General features: G+C 37.3%; 2 protein-coding genes across 2 annotated transcripts; both read right to left on the bottom strand.

Annotated features, from left to right (window-relative positions):
• Positions 1-7,728: 7,728 nt before the first annotated feature.
• Positions 7,729-10,738, bottom strand: LOC113774730. The gene is made up of 4 exons (XM_027319341.1): positions 10,619-10,738; positions 10,433-10,510; positions 10,202-10,303; positions 7,729-8,216 (listed from the first exon to the last, which is right to left on the bottom strand). Exons 1-4 carry the CDS (start codon positions 10,619-10,621, stop codon positions 8,142-8,144), a joined length of 258 nt encoding a protein of 85 aa, XP_027175142.1. The 5' UTR covers positions 10,622-10,738; the 3' UTR covers positions 7,729-8,141.
• Positions 10,739-12,590: 1,852 nt separating this feature from the next.
• On the bottom strand, positions 12,591-15,342 carry LOC113775163 (dual specificity phosphatase Cdc25). Its single transcript, XM_027319922.1, has 3 exons — positions 15,141-15,342; positions 14,867-15,005; positions 12,591-12,967 (listed from the first exon to the last, which is right to left on the bottom strand). Exons 1-3 carry the CDS (start codon positions 15,221-15,223, stop codon positions 12,785-12,787), a joined length of 405 nt encoding a protein of 134 aa, XP_027175723.1. The 5' UTR covers positions 15,224-15,342; the 3' UTR covers positions 12,591-12,784.
• Between the last annotated feature and the right edge of the window lie 205 nt (positions 15,343-15,547).

Raw genomic sequence — 15,547 nt, forward strand, 5'->3', positions numbered from 1 at the left:
AAAAAAAATCACAATTTGATCTTCTTCCTTAAAGAAGCTGCCAATGACCTTGGATTCAGGCCACTGACATTTATCAATCAGCCTAGATACGCGGTGGTCCCCCGAATTTTGTAGTGTCTCTTCCATTAGGGTAGGGATCTATTAAATTAGTTTCAATTATATTATATTAATTTAATTGCGGGGAGCCGAAATGGACGGCCCATGGTCATTGAATTGAACAGTCATCCTTAGTTCCCCCGCTCGCACTTGCACTGCCGATTCGATCTGGACAACAAATTAACAAAGTACTGCTTCGTATAATTTCAGTAGTTTTGGGAACTTGCCAAAAAGGAAAATTACAGAAATTCCGGCCAATGAAGGAGAACTTCCGGCAGAAGAGTAGTCTAGTGTTTGTTCAAATTAGAGATGTTCGCGAGCCGCTACTCGCGAGTAGCTCGGTCAACAACTCGACTCGAACTCGGGTTGACCGAGTTCGAGTCGAGTTTCGAGTAACTCGACTCCCAATCGAGTCGAGTTTCGAGTCGTATTATCCCGGCTCGTGGCTCGTCGAGTAGCTCGACGAGCCGGAGTTAATTAAATAAAATATTTATAATTTAAATAATATATATTTATTATAATTATAAAATGACCATTATGGGTATAAGTTATATGCAATTTACAATATTACCTTCTTTATAATAAAATCCTATAATGGCAAAAAAGTAATAACATAATTGTAAAAAACACTAAAATGAAAAAATGTCTAAAAAAAAAAGGAAGAAAAGACTTTCTTCCTTCTCTGTGCCGACTGTGCGACTTTCTTCTCTGTTCGAAGAAAGCCTAGCAAAAAAATTCACTTTACCAGCCGGCAGCTGACTCTGACTGATTTAGATCTACACCCTCACTCCGTTCGTCGCCGACGCCGTTGCTCGCCGCATCTGTGAGACTCCATCGCCATCGCCATCGCCTTAACAAGTCCCAAGTCCCAAGTCCCAAGTCCCAAATCGAAGCTGCTCTCTGCCTCTCCGGCCTCCGCCAGTCCGCCGCGCTCTACGTCTCCTGTCGGCTGTGTCCTGCCGTGCTGGTTCATCGCTGCCGAGTGTCGAAGACGAAGCACCAAGATCTCACTAGTTCATCGCTGGTTCATCACTGCTCATCTCTGGCTCACTTAGGTAAGTGCTCCTCTGTTTTTGGCTCTGTGTCTCTGGCATTAAAATTGGCCAAGATCGACTAGGAAACTTGTTATCCTGAATTGATAAGGGGACGAAATCTGAGCTTCCAATTGCAAACTCTAACTGTTGTAGTAGTTTAGATTAGGTGTGATATAACATAAGCTTTGTATTTTATACACAAGAAGCTCTCTCCAGTTGTGCAGCCTTTAAAAGTTAAGGCCTTGGGGAAAAATTCCACCTTTTACCCGTTAGAAAGATTCATTCATTCTGTTCTTCCTATGGTGGTGGTATTTTTTTTCTTTTTTTTTCTTTTAAAGTCAAAAAGGCACACTTGTGAACGAAGGAGCATGGTAGCATAGCTTATGCCGTAAACCATGCAAACCATGCTGCTTAAAGTTAAGAGCATTGATTATTTTTGCTTTGATAGTTGTGAGTGTTAACACAACAGTGAGATGGATGCTGATCTTGAAATGGCTAGGCATGTTGTATATGTCCACCAGAACAAAGAGTCTCCTGCTCTTGGATTTACTCCACTTGAACCATCTGTCCTGCGGTAACATTAAACCTTGTACTTTTGGTTTAAAGCTTCTCAATCAAAAACGGTGTAGCAATATCTAAATGAAGTATCACCATCTTGAATTGTAGCGAACGCAGAATTGCAGTGTGTACTAATGAATTCTCTCTCTTTCGCACGCTTTTCTCTGCATTCTGTACATGTAGCTGACTTTGCTAAATCTGTCCCAACATTTGGTGGTTGGAGGCTGGACCTGATCCCCGCTGTTTGTATTAGAAAAATATTTATGCTGATGCTACTACTATTTACTTTATATATTGCTGTTCTGCTTTGAACATATAAATGGTTTTAATGTTACATTTTCATAATCTTGAACCTTTTAAATTGAAGGAGAATCTGATTTGTTACCATAAAACACTCCATCTGCTTTGAATATGGGTTTTAGCATTTGATCAGAAATCGTTCCTCAAACAGAAAAGATGAAGGGGAGGCATATTCGTCAAAGATGGCAATGGCTCAGCGACAATGGGGGCGTCCTTTAAAACAATCCGAAATTAAAAGCAGTGAAATGGATAATTAGATCAGCATATTGCAGAATTTATAGATTTTATTTCAATTGTTTTCGTTGTTGGTATATATATATATATATATTTTGGAGAGTGAATGAAGGATACAGTAGTGTCTATTTACTAATCAACCCCATAATCAACAACAGAAGCAGAAGTCGTCAATTCTACAGTCTCAACAGCATGCCATGTAAGTAGGAGCATGCAAGTAATAGATTTTCATTAATGTATCTACATATTATTTTCCCAATTGATAAGAATGAGTATGAAACAGAAGGGAGGGTTTCCCTGATTTCTGGTAAAATTGCTTGATCCAACACCAATTATAAAACTGAACCGTGGATTTTCTCAATACAAGAGTTTTCAACTTCATTCTTCTATATCCTGTTCAAACACTTGTAATTCTGCTGGACTATGGTCCATTTCTGAACCAGGAACATATTTTTCTGACATGTTCTTGTTTAAAGCAGCTTTCTTTAGTTAGTAATTAGTGATATTTGTAGGGAAAAGGAATTTCTGGATAGATCTTGGCATTGGTTTCTGAATTGAGCTTGTGGTAGTTGGGATATTGTGGCTGTTTGAGATAATTGTTTGTCTCTCAATTTGGTGGCTCAGCTCATGTTTTGCTGAGTTTTGAAATTTTGTGGGGAATTTTGGTTAGTTTGGGTACTTTTGCAGCACACTTAGGAACTATGATCCGAGGAATTAGAATCATCCATATTTTCTGCTCTTGTGGGCACCTACCGTTGGTGGGTAATTGCTGAATTTGAAAGTTTCATGTCAAGCAATCCAGCAAGTGGGAATTTCCCTTTTTTCTTCTCTATTCTTCTTTGTGGTGAATCTGATTTTTAGGGGTGTTAAAGATGCTAACTGTGGGAGGTAGAATGTGGATACTTTTAGTTGTATTTGTATTGATGAATCATGGATTTTATGCCTCATTTACTCCAGCTGATAGCTACTTGCTTGCCTTTGAATCTTCCCAAAACATCACCTTTGATATGTTTTTTTCGTCAAATCGAGTCAAAAAGCTTGATAAGACTCGACTTGATAAGGCTCGATTAAAGATCGAGCCTTATCGAGTCGAGTCTCGAGCCTGAGGAAATTCTTCGAGTCGATCTTCGAGTATCGATTTTCTTGGCTCGATCGAGCTCGAGTCGAGCTCGAGCCTCTGTGTGTATGAGTCGAGTCGAGCTCGAGTATAGTGATACTCGAGCTCGACTCGGCTCGATTACATCCCTAGTTTCAAATATGACTCTCCAGCAAGAGGAAAGGCGAAGAGGAATGCGTGGGACATGGTTTACATCGAGCGCAAGATGGGGCCAGTCAATACAACGTAAATATATTGTAAGGTCCACCAGTGTTTTGAAAACCGGACCGGACCGGCCGGTTCGACCGGTTGAACCGCGAACCGGCCATGGCTCCGGTCCGGTTCAATGCTAGGTTTGACTTTGTCAAGAAACCGGTCAAAAACCGGTCGGACCGCGAAAACCTCCGACCCGGATTTGAACCGGTAATTCCCGGTTTTTGAGTTTTCCACTTTTTTTTTTTTTTTAGTTTTGCAAAATGTAGTTATTAAGATTCGAACTCAAGACCTTTGAAATAGAAGACCAATGTAGTAACCATTGCACCATCACATCTTATTAGATTTTTTTGATAACTTATTTATATAAAACAAATACTCATATTTCTTTTGTTCCATTTTTCTTACAAAATATCATCATTTCATGGCTCTTTCTTTTTAATCTTCAACTCTTTCTCTCTCTCTCTCTATCATCTTTTCTTTTGCCACTCATTTTTTAATCAAACCTCTTTATTTTTAATTTATTGATGTTTTCTTCCATATTTTAATTTTGTTTTTGTCCATTAAATTTAAAAAAGTTAAAAAAGAATTATTTTTCTTTAATCCAATTTATTTAATACCACAACCACTCACTTTTATCTCATTTTTTGTTTCTTATCAAATTTGCATTTCTATTTTCAATTCTCTTGATTTTCTTCGAACTCCAAACTTCCTTTTTTAAATTGTAAATTTAAATTCCAAAATGTAAATTAAAATTTAAGTTCACAATGTCTAAATTCGTATAGACGTGAATTTTGTATAATTTCAAATATTGTGATATTTTTGGATTGGATTTAAGATTTTTTTGATAGATATAATTGAAATTGAGATGAAATTTATTTGTTTTAACTTATAATTTAAAAAATTTATTTTTAAAAATCCAGGTTATTCGAAAATAGTAAACTTTTCATCATATAAAGTATTAAATTATCCATTACATGTCTTATTTTGTGCATATATATATTTATATAAATTATTTTTAAAAAAATTCATTGAACCGGGGTTGAACCGATCCGACCGGTTGAATCTCGACCCTTTCACTTTACCGGTTCAATTAACGGTCCGGTTTTTAAAACATTGCGTCCCACTCCGTAATTCAATGTGCGATACAGACGCACACCGCCACCTATGCCTAACCCTAAGCCACCCTCCAAAATATATAATTATTAGATGTATATATATATATATATATATTTCTGGTGTGTTGTTTGTTTAGGGCAAACCAACAACGTTGTTGGCTGTCATGGGCTCTTTGTCAGACTCGAACGAAAGAAAGAGAGCAAAGAATGGGGGCAGGGCCACTATTAGATGTCTTCCTCCAGTTGCTTTCTTCTCTTTCACCACCATTATTATTATTATATATATATATATATCCCCGCTTAAGAGCAGTAATATTATAATACTGCGTGATGCAATACCATGACGACATGCTTTTGCCACATTTATGATTTAACTAAGCCAAAATTCCAACAGTCCCCACTGAAGGAGGCCGCACACATCATGTGGAGGCAGAGTCTGATACAGAGCTCTACTTCTACCACAAAAAAAAAAAAAAAGGCCAGGGGTACTCACTTACCAACAGGAAGCAATTGCCCCTTTTTTTTTTTTTTTTTGTTCTGAATTTCTCTTCGATCGTCATAGGCAGCCTCCCTCCCACATCTTACTTTATGCAACGTGAAAAGCTCAAACAGTTACAAGCGAGCAATAATCGCAAACTATACGCGGAAAAAGAAAACAAAGGCACAACTAGAATGGGAATTCTCAGGTGTTGAGAATTTGATGGATGGTCGAGATTGACCCATCTAACTTTAGGTTCATCTACGGTGAAAGTCAGCCACAGGTCCAATGCATCCATCTCCAACTACCCATGTCCCTTCTTTAAATACACATGCTCTCACATATAATTTTACATACAATAATTTATTGTAAAAAATATAATTAATTATATGTTTTTAAAATAAGCACACACACAAAAGTAAGTGTTCAAGTGTGCAAAAAAGCACTAGCACTAGTGTGCTTTGGGAAAAGGTAACGCACATTTAACACGTGCGTTTAGCAAGTGGAAAAAACGCACTGGAAGTATCTCAAACACCAAGATACATACACTATTCATTATTACAGATTGGAAAATGGGAAAACCATAAAACGATACCAACTTGATCACTGATCACCACTACGCACATTAGCATATGAGGAGAGAATTTTCGTCACTCCTTAAGTGTCGGATATACTCATGCAAAACTGATTGAACCTTTGCTTAAATACTATCTAGTGTTGAAAATTTAATAAAAATTTATAATTGTTTTCTAGAAAAAAAAAAAAGAAAAGATCAGTGATCACCACTACTCCTCCATTGTTAAAAAGGAAAAAAAAAAACCATTTTCCCCCATTTTTTAGCCTCCCTGTAAAATAGTGTCCGTCACTTAAAACCATTTTGCAAAAATTCTCTCCCAAATAAAAAAAGTTAGTTAATTCTCAAAAATTGTGGTTTGAAAATAACATCTCATAAGTAGGGCTAATTTCGTTATATTCAAATTTATACTACATTTTTTTTTGGGATGAAATTATACCACCCTCTTCGTATACCATATCCATAATTGTAATCTAATAAACTCCTGATACACCATTCGATAATTCAAACTTCTAAAATCATCTAGAGACTAATAATACCCTTTTTGACATATCCAATGGTGAATTCATATTCATTGGCATGATATTGGAAATATATTGTAGAACTCTCATTTTTTACACTTAGTGAAGTGAAAATCATGGATAGACGGTCAATATATTAAAAAATACAAGGTCAGTCTTACTAAATGATTTAGGGGTTGTTATTGTAGAAACCACGGTGAGTGAGTGGCATGGGTTAATTCCTAATTTAAGAAGTCTTAAGGGTGGTTGATTTTGATAGACATGTTCGATTTAGGGGTATTATTATAGAAGCCATGGTGAATGAGCAGCCTGGGTTAATGCCTAATTTAAGAAGTCCCGAGGGTAGATTTTGATGGACAAGTCCCGTTGTTTGGCTTATTTTTGCACGACTCCAAAGTCCAAACCGTTGGATTCTGTTCGCATGTGAAGTGGCACGAGAAGGTCAGAGCTAAAAGTATATACAAATTGCCTTTTGATAAACATTCCATTCCAAGGACAATAAAGAATTAGACCGACACCGACATATAGCTCAAACCACCATCGCGACACGCTCATCTATTCGGAAATCTATCAACGAATATAATAGACGAGCATGCATAATGGACACCAAACTGGTAGTGTTTGAGAAATATTTCAAGCATGACCATGTTGTAATTTTCACCATATTCAACCAAAGCACGTCAGCAGTGACGTATTTGGGGAACTAGTACTTAACTGCTATTACCCATTCCCAACTTCCCCAACATAGCAACCGAATTTCAGTAATCTCTTGTTTTAGCACCCAAAAAAAAAAAAAATTTTTTGTTGAGAATGCTCCTAGCTCCCAACCAAAGACATAGAAGACAGCAAGAGGAAAAATTACAATGAAATTTTAACTCACTGCAAAGTAGCAGCGTAGAGTGCAATTATGGTTTTGAATGAGTAAACTCTTGAAAACGTGTAATCACACACACCATTGATTCCCATTGGAGGTTCCGGAAAGTCAATTGTCATACCGACCTTCCTATTAACCGTTAGTGCAGAATGCAAATATTCTATGCCCAGAGCTCAATTAACTATAGAGGTTATTAGCTAGGTGACCTTGTGGTATTCTCAAACACTCTCCTCTATTGAAAGCATCACAAAAATCCTGCTTAGTATTATATATAGTATTTTCAAACTCGGCCTGTTGTTATCATTTTTCTTAAGATTCAAGAGAAGACTCTAAGCCTTACATGGGAGGAGGGAAAAAAGAGAGACATTATTGAGTGTCAAACCAAGGCCCTCAACATTACCTGACTAATATTCTTATCAGCAAAGCTGAGTCTTGAAGACTTTGTAATATTAGTTTAGAAACTTGACCAGAACTAATCTTAAGCATGAAAATTCCAATGGCAACAAGAAAATTTACAAATTTAGAGCAACGACCCAACACACACACACAACCCCCCCCCCCCCTCCCCTTCCAAAAACCAAAAAACCACAAAAAAAATTCCCTTCCCAAGAAAAGCCCTAAGCTCCAGAAAGTATAAAACATGAGGCCAAATTTGTGTGGCTCCTGGTGGAAACAAATTCTACTGGCCCAAGTCGGACCACATTATCATGCGGCATACACAAACACATACTGCCGTCAGCTCAATAGGAACGAGAAACTTTTCCTGGTTTGCTGCAGACAGGAATAGTTTCCACATCTCAAGTCCTTTCTCGAAGTGCCTGTGTATACATATAGTTTGTTATAGGAAAATACTATCTTCAAACAACTAAATGTCGATCTAGAAAACCAAAATCATCCTTAATGACACAGATAGCATTTGCTAGTCTCAGCAACCTTTATTCACCAAAGAGATCTGATACAATTCTCCATCAAGAGATATGAAACCTTTCTTCTCAGAGGCTTACACACCTGTTTATTTCGGGCACTACACATTAAAAATCCAACTTCAATCTTTCTTGCTATCATCTATCAGAGCTGGTTTCTGTATATTATCTGGAGCAACAGAGTCTGCTTTGGCAACCTGTTCCAAAACAAGACTACTTTGCCATTAAAAAGAAGGAAGGCATGCATTGAAAGATGTACGTGTTACATACTATAAGAGGAAAACAACGGGGCAGATGGAACTGCAAAGAAACAAATAACAGCAACAAATTGTACTGTTAAACAATGAGCTAGTGTCTTATTCCATTCCTTCGGAATAAAGATGGCCTCAAAAAATATTTCTCATGAACCCACAACCTACCACTGAAACTAGAAACTTCATTTCTACAAGTCAAAATTAAGAATTATTATCTCATGGAGAACGGGAGGAGATCCTCAATTGCTGTAATCGGCTTGACCTCCTCACTCTCTTCTCTATCACATAGCCACCCTAACGTCCTATGCCTCAAAGAAGTGGTATAAAAGATCAAATGAATGTCTACAAGTTGATTGAAGTTCTAAGAGACCAAAAGAGAAGTTCCTCAACAGCGTTGATGTACATCTTATCACCCTACTCACACATATGTACATATCATTGCCCCAGTCTGATGCATACACCATCATGTTAATGCTGTATCTCCATTGCCTACATATAGATATGAATGATCTGTTATGTACATAACATCACCCTACTCCTGTGTATCCACACCATACTTTCAGGAGTATCAACGTGGTCAACATATCATCATCTACTCATTTAAGGCTACTTGAGCTAAACGAGGCCTAAGCCTAAATTTCTCGTTGTTTCAAATCAGCTAAGCTTGAGTTGAAATAGGTCATAAAAGGATACAAGGCTGGCTGTAATTAAAAGGGCATGTAGCTGAGGATGCTTGCTAAATTGTGTGCCACATGCATGAGCAGGACAGAACAACCATAAGAGTTGTGAACTTGGGTTAGCCCTACAAGCGTTAACTCATCTGAGTAAGGGATACCCAAGCTTAAGTAAAGGACCCTGCTTGTCTCAAGTACATAAAAAGCTTTTTGCATGCTGATGAACTAGAGATGCGACCTTATGGCATATTAGTTCCTAAGGTCCATTCAATCTACATTTAATGAAAACAACTACATATTATAGGGGGGAAAAAGGCTAGTCTTAAGGTAAAAAAATCACTTTAGTTCCATCTCAAGGCCAGAAGATGGCAACTACTGGGTGAGTCAAATCACAATCCAACCCTAAAAAGACATTACTATTTTTTTAAAAAAAATTGCTAAGTTTGATTGAACTTCGAATTATAGAGGGTTTTATTTGAAGCTTTATAGCTCAAGAATCTGTTGTAATGCTTCCAGATTCAGTGTGTCTGGCAAATATTTTGTTAAAGGTTTAACATTGTAAGAATTAAGATCGGAACTTCTTATCCTGACTCCTGTTTCTGCTTGGCTGTAATGGTTTAAAGCTAGGGCTTCTCATGTCTCAGCTTGCGCCAGAAAGACAAATCTAGGGATTATGCTTCAGGATATGAAATAAACCGACAAGCTAAACTCATAGATGGTAATTCATTTTTTGGAACTGTTAATCAGGCTGCAAAGCTTATTCAACACCATTGCCTTAATGACACAGGCAGCTCTCTTCCAACAGATTCGAATGCTCACTCCTCGAGGTGTGGTGTTTCTGAATTAACATTTTGGCATTCCTCTGCAGAAATAAAATAACCACATAGCCAGATTTTTTTCCTAATTTTATTGTTTGGTATGAAAGAAACTTAAGGGATGAACAACCAGTGTTAAAGGCTTCTAGAAGTCCCAGAGAGAGTGGGAAGGAAGACTCAAATGAAATTTACTGAGGACAAAGAAGAGATGAGTTTTGTAAGTCCTGTGTTCTAGAGAATCCAATATAAGCTACCACTACTTTCTAGAGAATTATACTTACTACAGTTAACTGAATCCGATACTGTTCAGCATCATTATGCAACTAAGCTACTAAAGAAACTAGATTGCTAAAGCTCTTCGCGAAATAATGTCGATTTAGGTCAAACCTGAAACCAACTCTTCATGGATCAAAAAGCAGCCACTAGAAGTATCACTTACCGAATTGCTGTTTGGTTTGGTGGCAGAAGGCTTGTAAGGACAAGCTGGAGGTGCCCTTTCCGGCTTCCGATATTCCCAACCGAATAACCTATATATTTTCCCCTGAAGATTGTATAAATGGGCAAATAAATCATTTTAGAAAAACAAAATATCGAAATCGTGTAAGCAATCATATGCATAACAATATGTGAAGGCTAACTGTAATCAATATGTGAAGGATCATGTTGGTACCATGATGAAATCGAAGAGGAGGGGCAACAAGTTGACGATTGGGACCAGGAATAGGGGCAACAAACACGCTAGGCACACCTGTTTTCATTTGACAAATTAACAAAACCAAACCAGCATACGTGATGAAACTTAAGTTTCTAAAGATTGTAGGATCCTTAATTCAAAGAATCTGTTTTAGTGTTTTACCATTTTTGATAGTTTTTCGAACTTTGTTTCGACGTCTGCCGGTTCGCAATTGTTTCTCCTATTGCTCTGCTCTTTCTGCTGGAGACGGGGCACTTTATCTAATTTGGGGTCAATTGCAATTTAACCCTTGAATTTGAAACCATCGCAAAAGCTCCCATGAACTTCTTAACGTAAGCTGTAACTCGTTATGTCTTAACCGCCGTACCTTCAACGCTACACCACGCAAGTTTTATTAGTACACAACATATACTTCTTGTTTGGCAGGCAAGTTTATCTGCTACAAGTTTTTTAAAAGTTTATGTTACAGTAACCTTGATAAACTTCTCAAAAATTTTAAACTATACACTTCAAAATATTTAAAAATTTATACACTTCAAACATTTTTTAAAAAACTTTTACAGTAAGTTATAGTAAAATTTTAGACAAACATCCAAAAAATTCACTTGTCAAACAGGGCCATAATAGCAGTGTTCATGCTCATAGCTAGAGGACAAAGGCAAGGAAGGTAGTCAAAAATAATTTACGTCCAAGTTTATTTATCGGTATAAATTTTGAAAATGTACTATTGAAATCATGACACGTAACTTTTTTTTTTTTTAGGGTTTCCCGCAGACTAATCCTCTGCCCGAGACTCGAACCAAGGACATCACCCCATCTTCAGCACCCCCATGCCACCAGACCAAGCCTCCGGGGACACACGACACGTAATTTTGACATAATTGACATCTACAATTTCACATAATTAGGTAACTTGTTATAGTATGACCATTACAAAGGAATATTAATGGTTTGTGATAAATTATAACATATTTTAAAAGTGTCATGAAATGTACAAATAATTACGCAGACATCTGTTTGTGTCCCTCTTTCGTCCCTAGAATGCAAGTATAAAAATGTACATTCTGCTCTTATCCATTATTTTTAGAATAAATATTATATACACTGACAGCATATACACTATCACTGTTAAATTCATGATATGTGTGTAAAAGTTGAATTTTAAATTTAAATTTTGCATAGTTCTCATTCATCCAATGCTGTCAATGTAGGAAAGATTAATCCATATTTTTTTTAGAGTAAATTTTATATACACTGACAGTGGATATATTATCACCGTTAGATTCATGACATATGTACAAAATTTGAATTTCAAATTCAAATTTTGCATAGTTCTCATTCATCCAACGCTGACAGTGTATACACTGTCACCGTTAGATTCATGACATGTATGCAAAAGTTAAATTTCAAATTCGAATTTTGCATAGTTCTCATTCATCCAATGTTGACAGTGTGTATGCACTGTCAGTGTAGCAAAGATTAATCCTTATTTTTTAAAAATAAATCTTATATATATTGATAGTGTATACACCATCACTGTTAAATTCATGACACTATACCCTTAAAATCGTCTTTATCACAAGAAGTTTTCTCTTGTAATTGATCCTTCGGCAAGTAGAAAGTTCAATAATAGGCCTAGGCTAACAGCTATAGCTCCAATTGCAGATCGAGGAGAAATGGGTGCTCTATAGCTGCATTTATGGATAGTTTTTGAGTTAAGCACGAAATTTAAGCGGGGAAACTTTCAATCACGTACAAGGAACCGTAAAGGAAATTCGCATGAAAGAGAGAGACACGGTGACTTCCAAACCCGCACAAGGGTTAACTTGTTGAGGAGAAATTTGCTGGGATCTCATCATAAACAGCAAGAGCCGGTCGGTTTCTCATGGTAAACCGTTAAAAGCAATGACCTGTAACAGTAGTCAAATGGTATTAACCGTTTGAATGATTGCTTTGAGGAATGTCTGCCTCCGGCCCGAATCAATTGGGCACTTCTCAAGCATAAAAAACACGAACCTTGGATTCGGCGAGCAATCTCAAATCTATTTATATTTCTGAGATTTGATTTTAAAAAAAAATCTATATTTCTGAGACAGCCACAAACTCATAGCTTAGACAGTTGAGGCCACGATACTGAGCTTAATGTTGGTAGATTCTCCCTTTCAAAAATAAAAACGCATTCATGACAAATACATTCCTGGTCAAAAAATTTGAAGCTTCTTTCCAAATTCTATATTACGTGGAGCACGTATATGATTGTTCGGATTTGAGTTCCAGCTTGTATATATCTTTCAAGGGCAATTAGGTCCCCCTTAGGCAAAGCCACATCTAAACTGAAGGTACTCTGCTGTCTCCCTTGCACGGGATCTCAGTGCAGCGGCAAACAGGTCTACCCGAGGCTTCCCATCCGTTGTATCCACGTTCAAGAATCATAATATTTTTTATTCCGGCATCTTCTTTCATTTCAGCCAGATAATCAGCAAACCTTCTGGCGCATCTTGGTCCACGAACCTACAGAAGAGTCATTTGCCAGTCAATTCTCTGTCCAAGATCCACAATAAGACTAACCTGTTACTATCAAATTCATGGAGTGAAAAGTGAATACAGGATTTTGACACTGAAGAGGCGCCTATACCCTGAAGCTCAGAAGTGCGTCTAATTTCGAATCAGCGCAAGGCCACAAACCTTGGCACATGCGAGATGCAACTTGGAACCGTACCACAGATCAAAACATACTTCACTGCTAATACAGTTTAAGCAAAATTACCATTGTCAACCATTGCGATTCTGGAAAAGCAGGAATATGCCTATGGACTTTCAAAATGCTACATTGAGATCTAAATTCAAAACTTCACAAATAAACAACCGAAAGAAGAGTGCTTGGTCACAAAAGGCTTGCCATGGCTTCATAACTGGAGAATATTAAACATATCGACACCAAAAAACCCGTGGCATTATAACTAATCATTCCCTCCCAACACACCCCTCCCCCTCCCCCCCAAAAAAAAGAAAAAAAGACCTCCCCCAGCCAAACAACAACCACTTCTCCTCCTTTTCTTCCTTGTGCCATGCTCCAAGTCAACCACAAACACCAAGAGAAATTCAAATTCGATACAGATTGGTGCTAATGTAGTACAACTAACATGAAGAGCGAAAGAGAGCGCAAGAAAGTGAGAGATGAGCTTTTTCAAACAAATATTAATTCGATGAAGAGATCGACAAGAAAAGTGCAGAAATCATTAATTGGGTAGTAAAAGGAAAACAGTTCCATTGTCACTTGTGGTCTATCCAGATTTATAACTCGTAGTCAGACAACTGCTTGTCCAGGTTGTCTCACTGTATGGCTCAAAGGATGGTTGTTGTTGTTGTCCCCCCCAACCCCAAAAACCCTAGGCTCAACAAATGCAGTTCACTTTTGCTGGGTGTTTTGTATTTCGATTGAGGGATTTGATTAAGGATTTGAAATCCTCTCAAATCCCTCTAGTTGTTTATGTTATTTAGGAAGTATTTGGTTTCGAAAATTACAAATTATTCTAGTATTTAAAATATATTTTAATAATTGGTGTATTACAAACTCAGATGCTTATTAAACAATCCAAACAACTAGGGCGATTTGGATGGACTTCAAATTCTTCATCAAATTCCTCAATCCAAACGAAACTACGTGTGCAGTTCTCATATTCAATTCAATAACACTAACATACGCCAACATAACAACACTTGCATACTCACCATCCCTATGATGTTAAAGTACAAAAGCCATGAATAAATGACTTCTTCCAATTGAATGTAGAGATCTTCTGAAGCAATTAAGAATTATATGATCGAGAAATTTATGATGCAACAACAAACAAAACCTGAGTCCCAAAGAACAGCACCAAGCAGCATACTTGCTTGTAGAACTTAAAGACTTTGATACTCCTGAACCCAAAAATGGAGAAGGCAGACCAAGTATAGGTCTCAATTTTACTATCATTCTACAGGATGAAAGTGAATTGTCCTGCATACTGTCCTTCATGCATTCCCACTTTAGCCAAGAGAACATAGTGCAATCAGTGTAGCAAAATATTAGTAGGAAGTGTAATTGCAAAACTAACGCTCTCTACAAGATTCCACCCGACAGAGTCCTCGGTTTTGCTGTTTACTCAGCTGCCAAGACAAACCACTCTAATTGACATACCCAACAAAACCCGTCAATCGTCATGCTTATTTCACTGATAATGGATCAAATTAAAATACTTACAGACAGTACCAACGCAAAAGGGGGCCAAAAAAAAAAGCGCTAGAATGCAGAAAAAAGATATTAGATCGTGGGTTCTTACAAATTGCAGTGCAAACCTACTTTTATATATATTGAAGTTCTACAGTGAAATAGTAAACCAAAAGCGTGAGCTTTAGCAACTGCAATACCTGGCTGAGAGCGCAATGGAAAACCAAGGTGTCCTTCCCTTTAGCGGCATCAATAAGACTCGGGATTTTGTCAAGAAAAGTATCGCTGGCGAAGTGGAGCGATCCAGCTATGTGCCCATCGTAACTCCTTTCGTCATCTCTTTAGATGTGTTTCAAGATTTGAAAGCAATTCGTGAAGATATTGTACTTACTACCAATTAATGAATCGAAACTACACGTAATAGAGGGATAGAGAGAGCAGTAAGTAAATTGATTGATGGTTGGTAAGAGTTACCTAACGTCTACGATGGCAATATTGGGTCGACGTTTCAGGGAGAGGAGCTGAGAGGAGGTAATGTACGAGATGCTCCGTGACATTTCTTTTCAACTTTCTTCGGTTCTTTTCCTTTGCCGATGAGCCTCCGCGCCCAAGAAAATCCGGCTTTATATTTCTAACCAGGAAAAAGCTTTCCGCTCTCCTTCTGTAGTTCTGTTTCGTTTTTCAAGGGAAGGATATTACCCTACCCTAAAAATGGACAGTAGACTACTATTTGTCAAAATTTATTTATTTGCACCATTAACATATTTTTTTTTATTAATTTTTTATCTCAAATACATCATACAAAAAAAAAATCTTACAATTTGAAAAAATTTATTCCAAATAATTTACTATCCAAATACACTAATTGCTGAACTATGACT

The sequence above is a fragment of the Coffea eugenioides genome, chromosome 6 (assembly GCF_003713205.1).
Source record: "Coffea eugenioides isolate CCC68of chromosome 6, Ceug_1.0, whole genome shotgun sequence".
Lineage (NCBI taxonomy): Eukaryota > Viridiplantae > Streptophyta > Magnoliopsida > Gentianales > Rubiaceae > Coffea > Coffea eugenioides.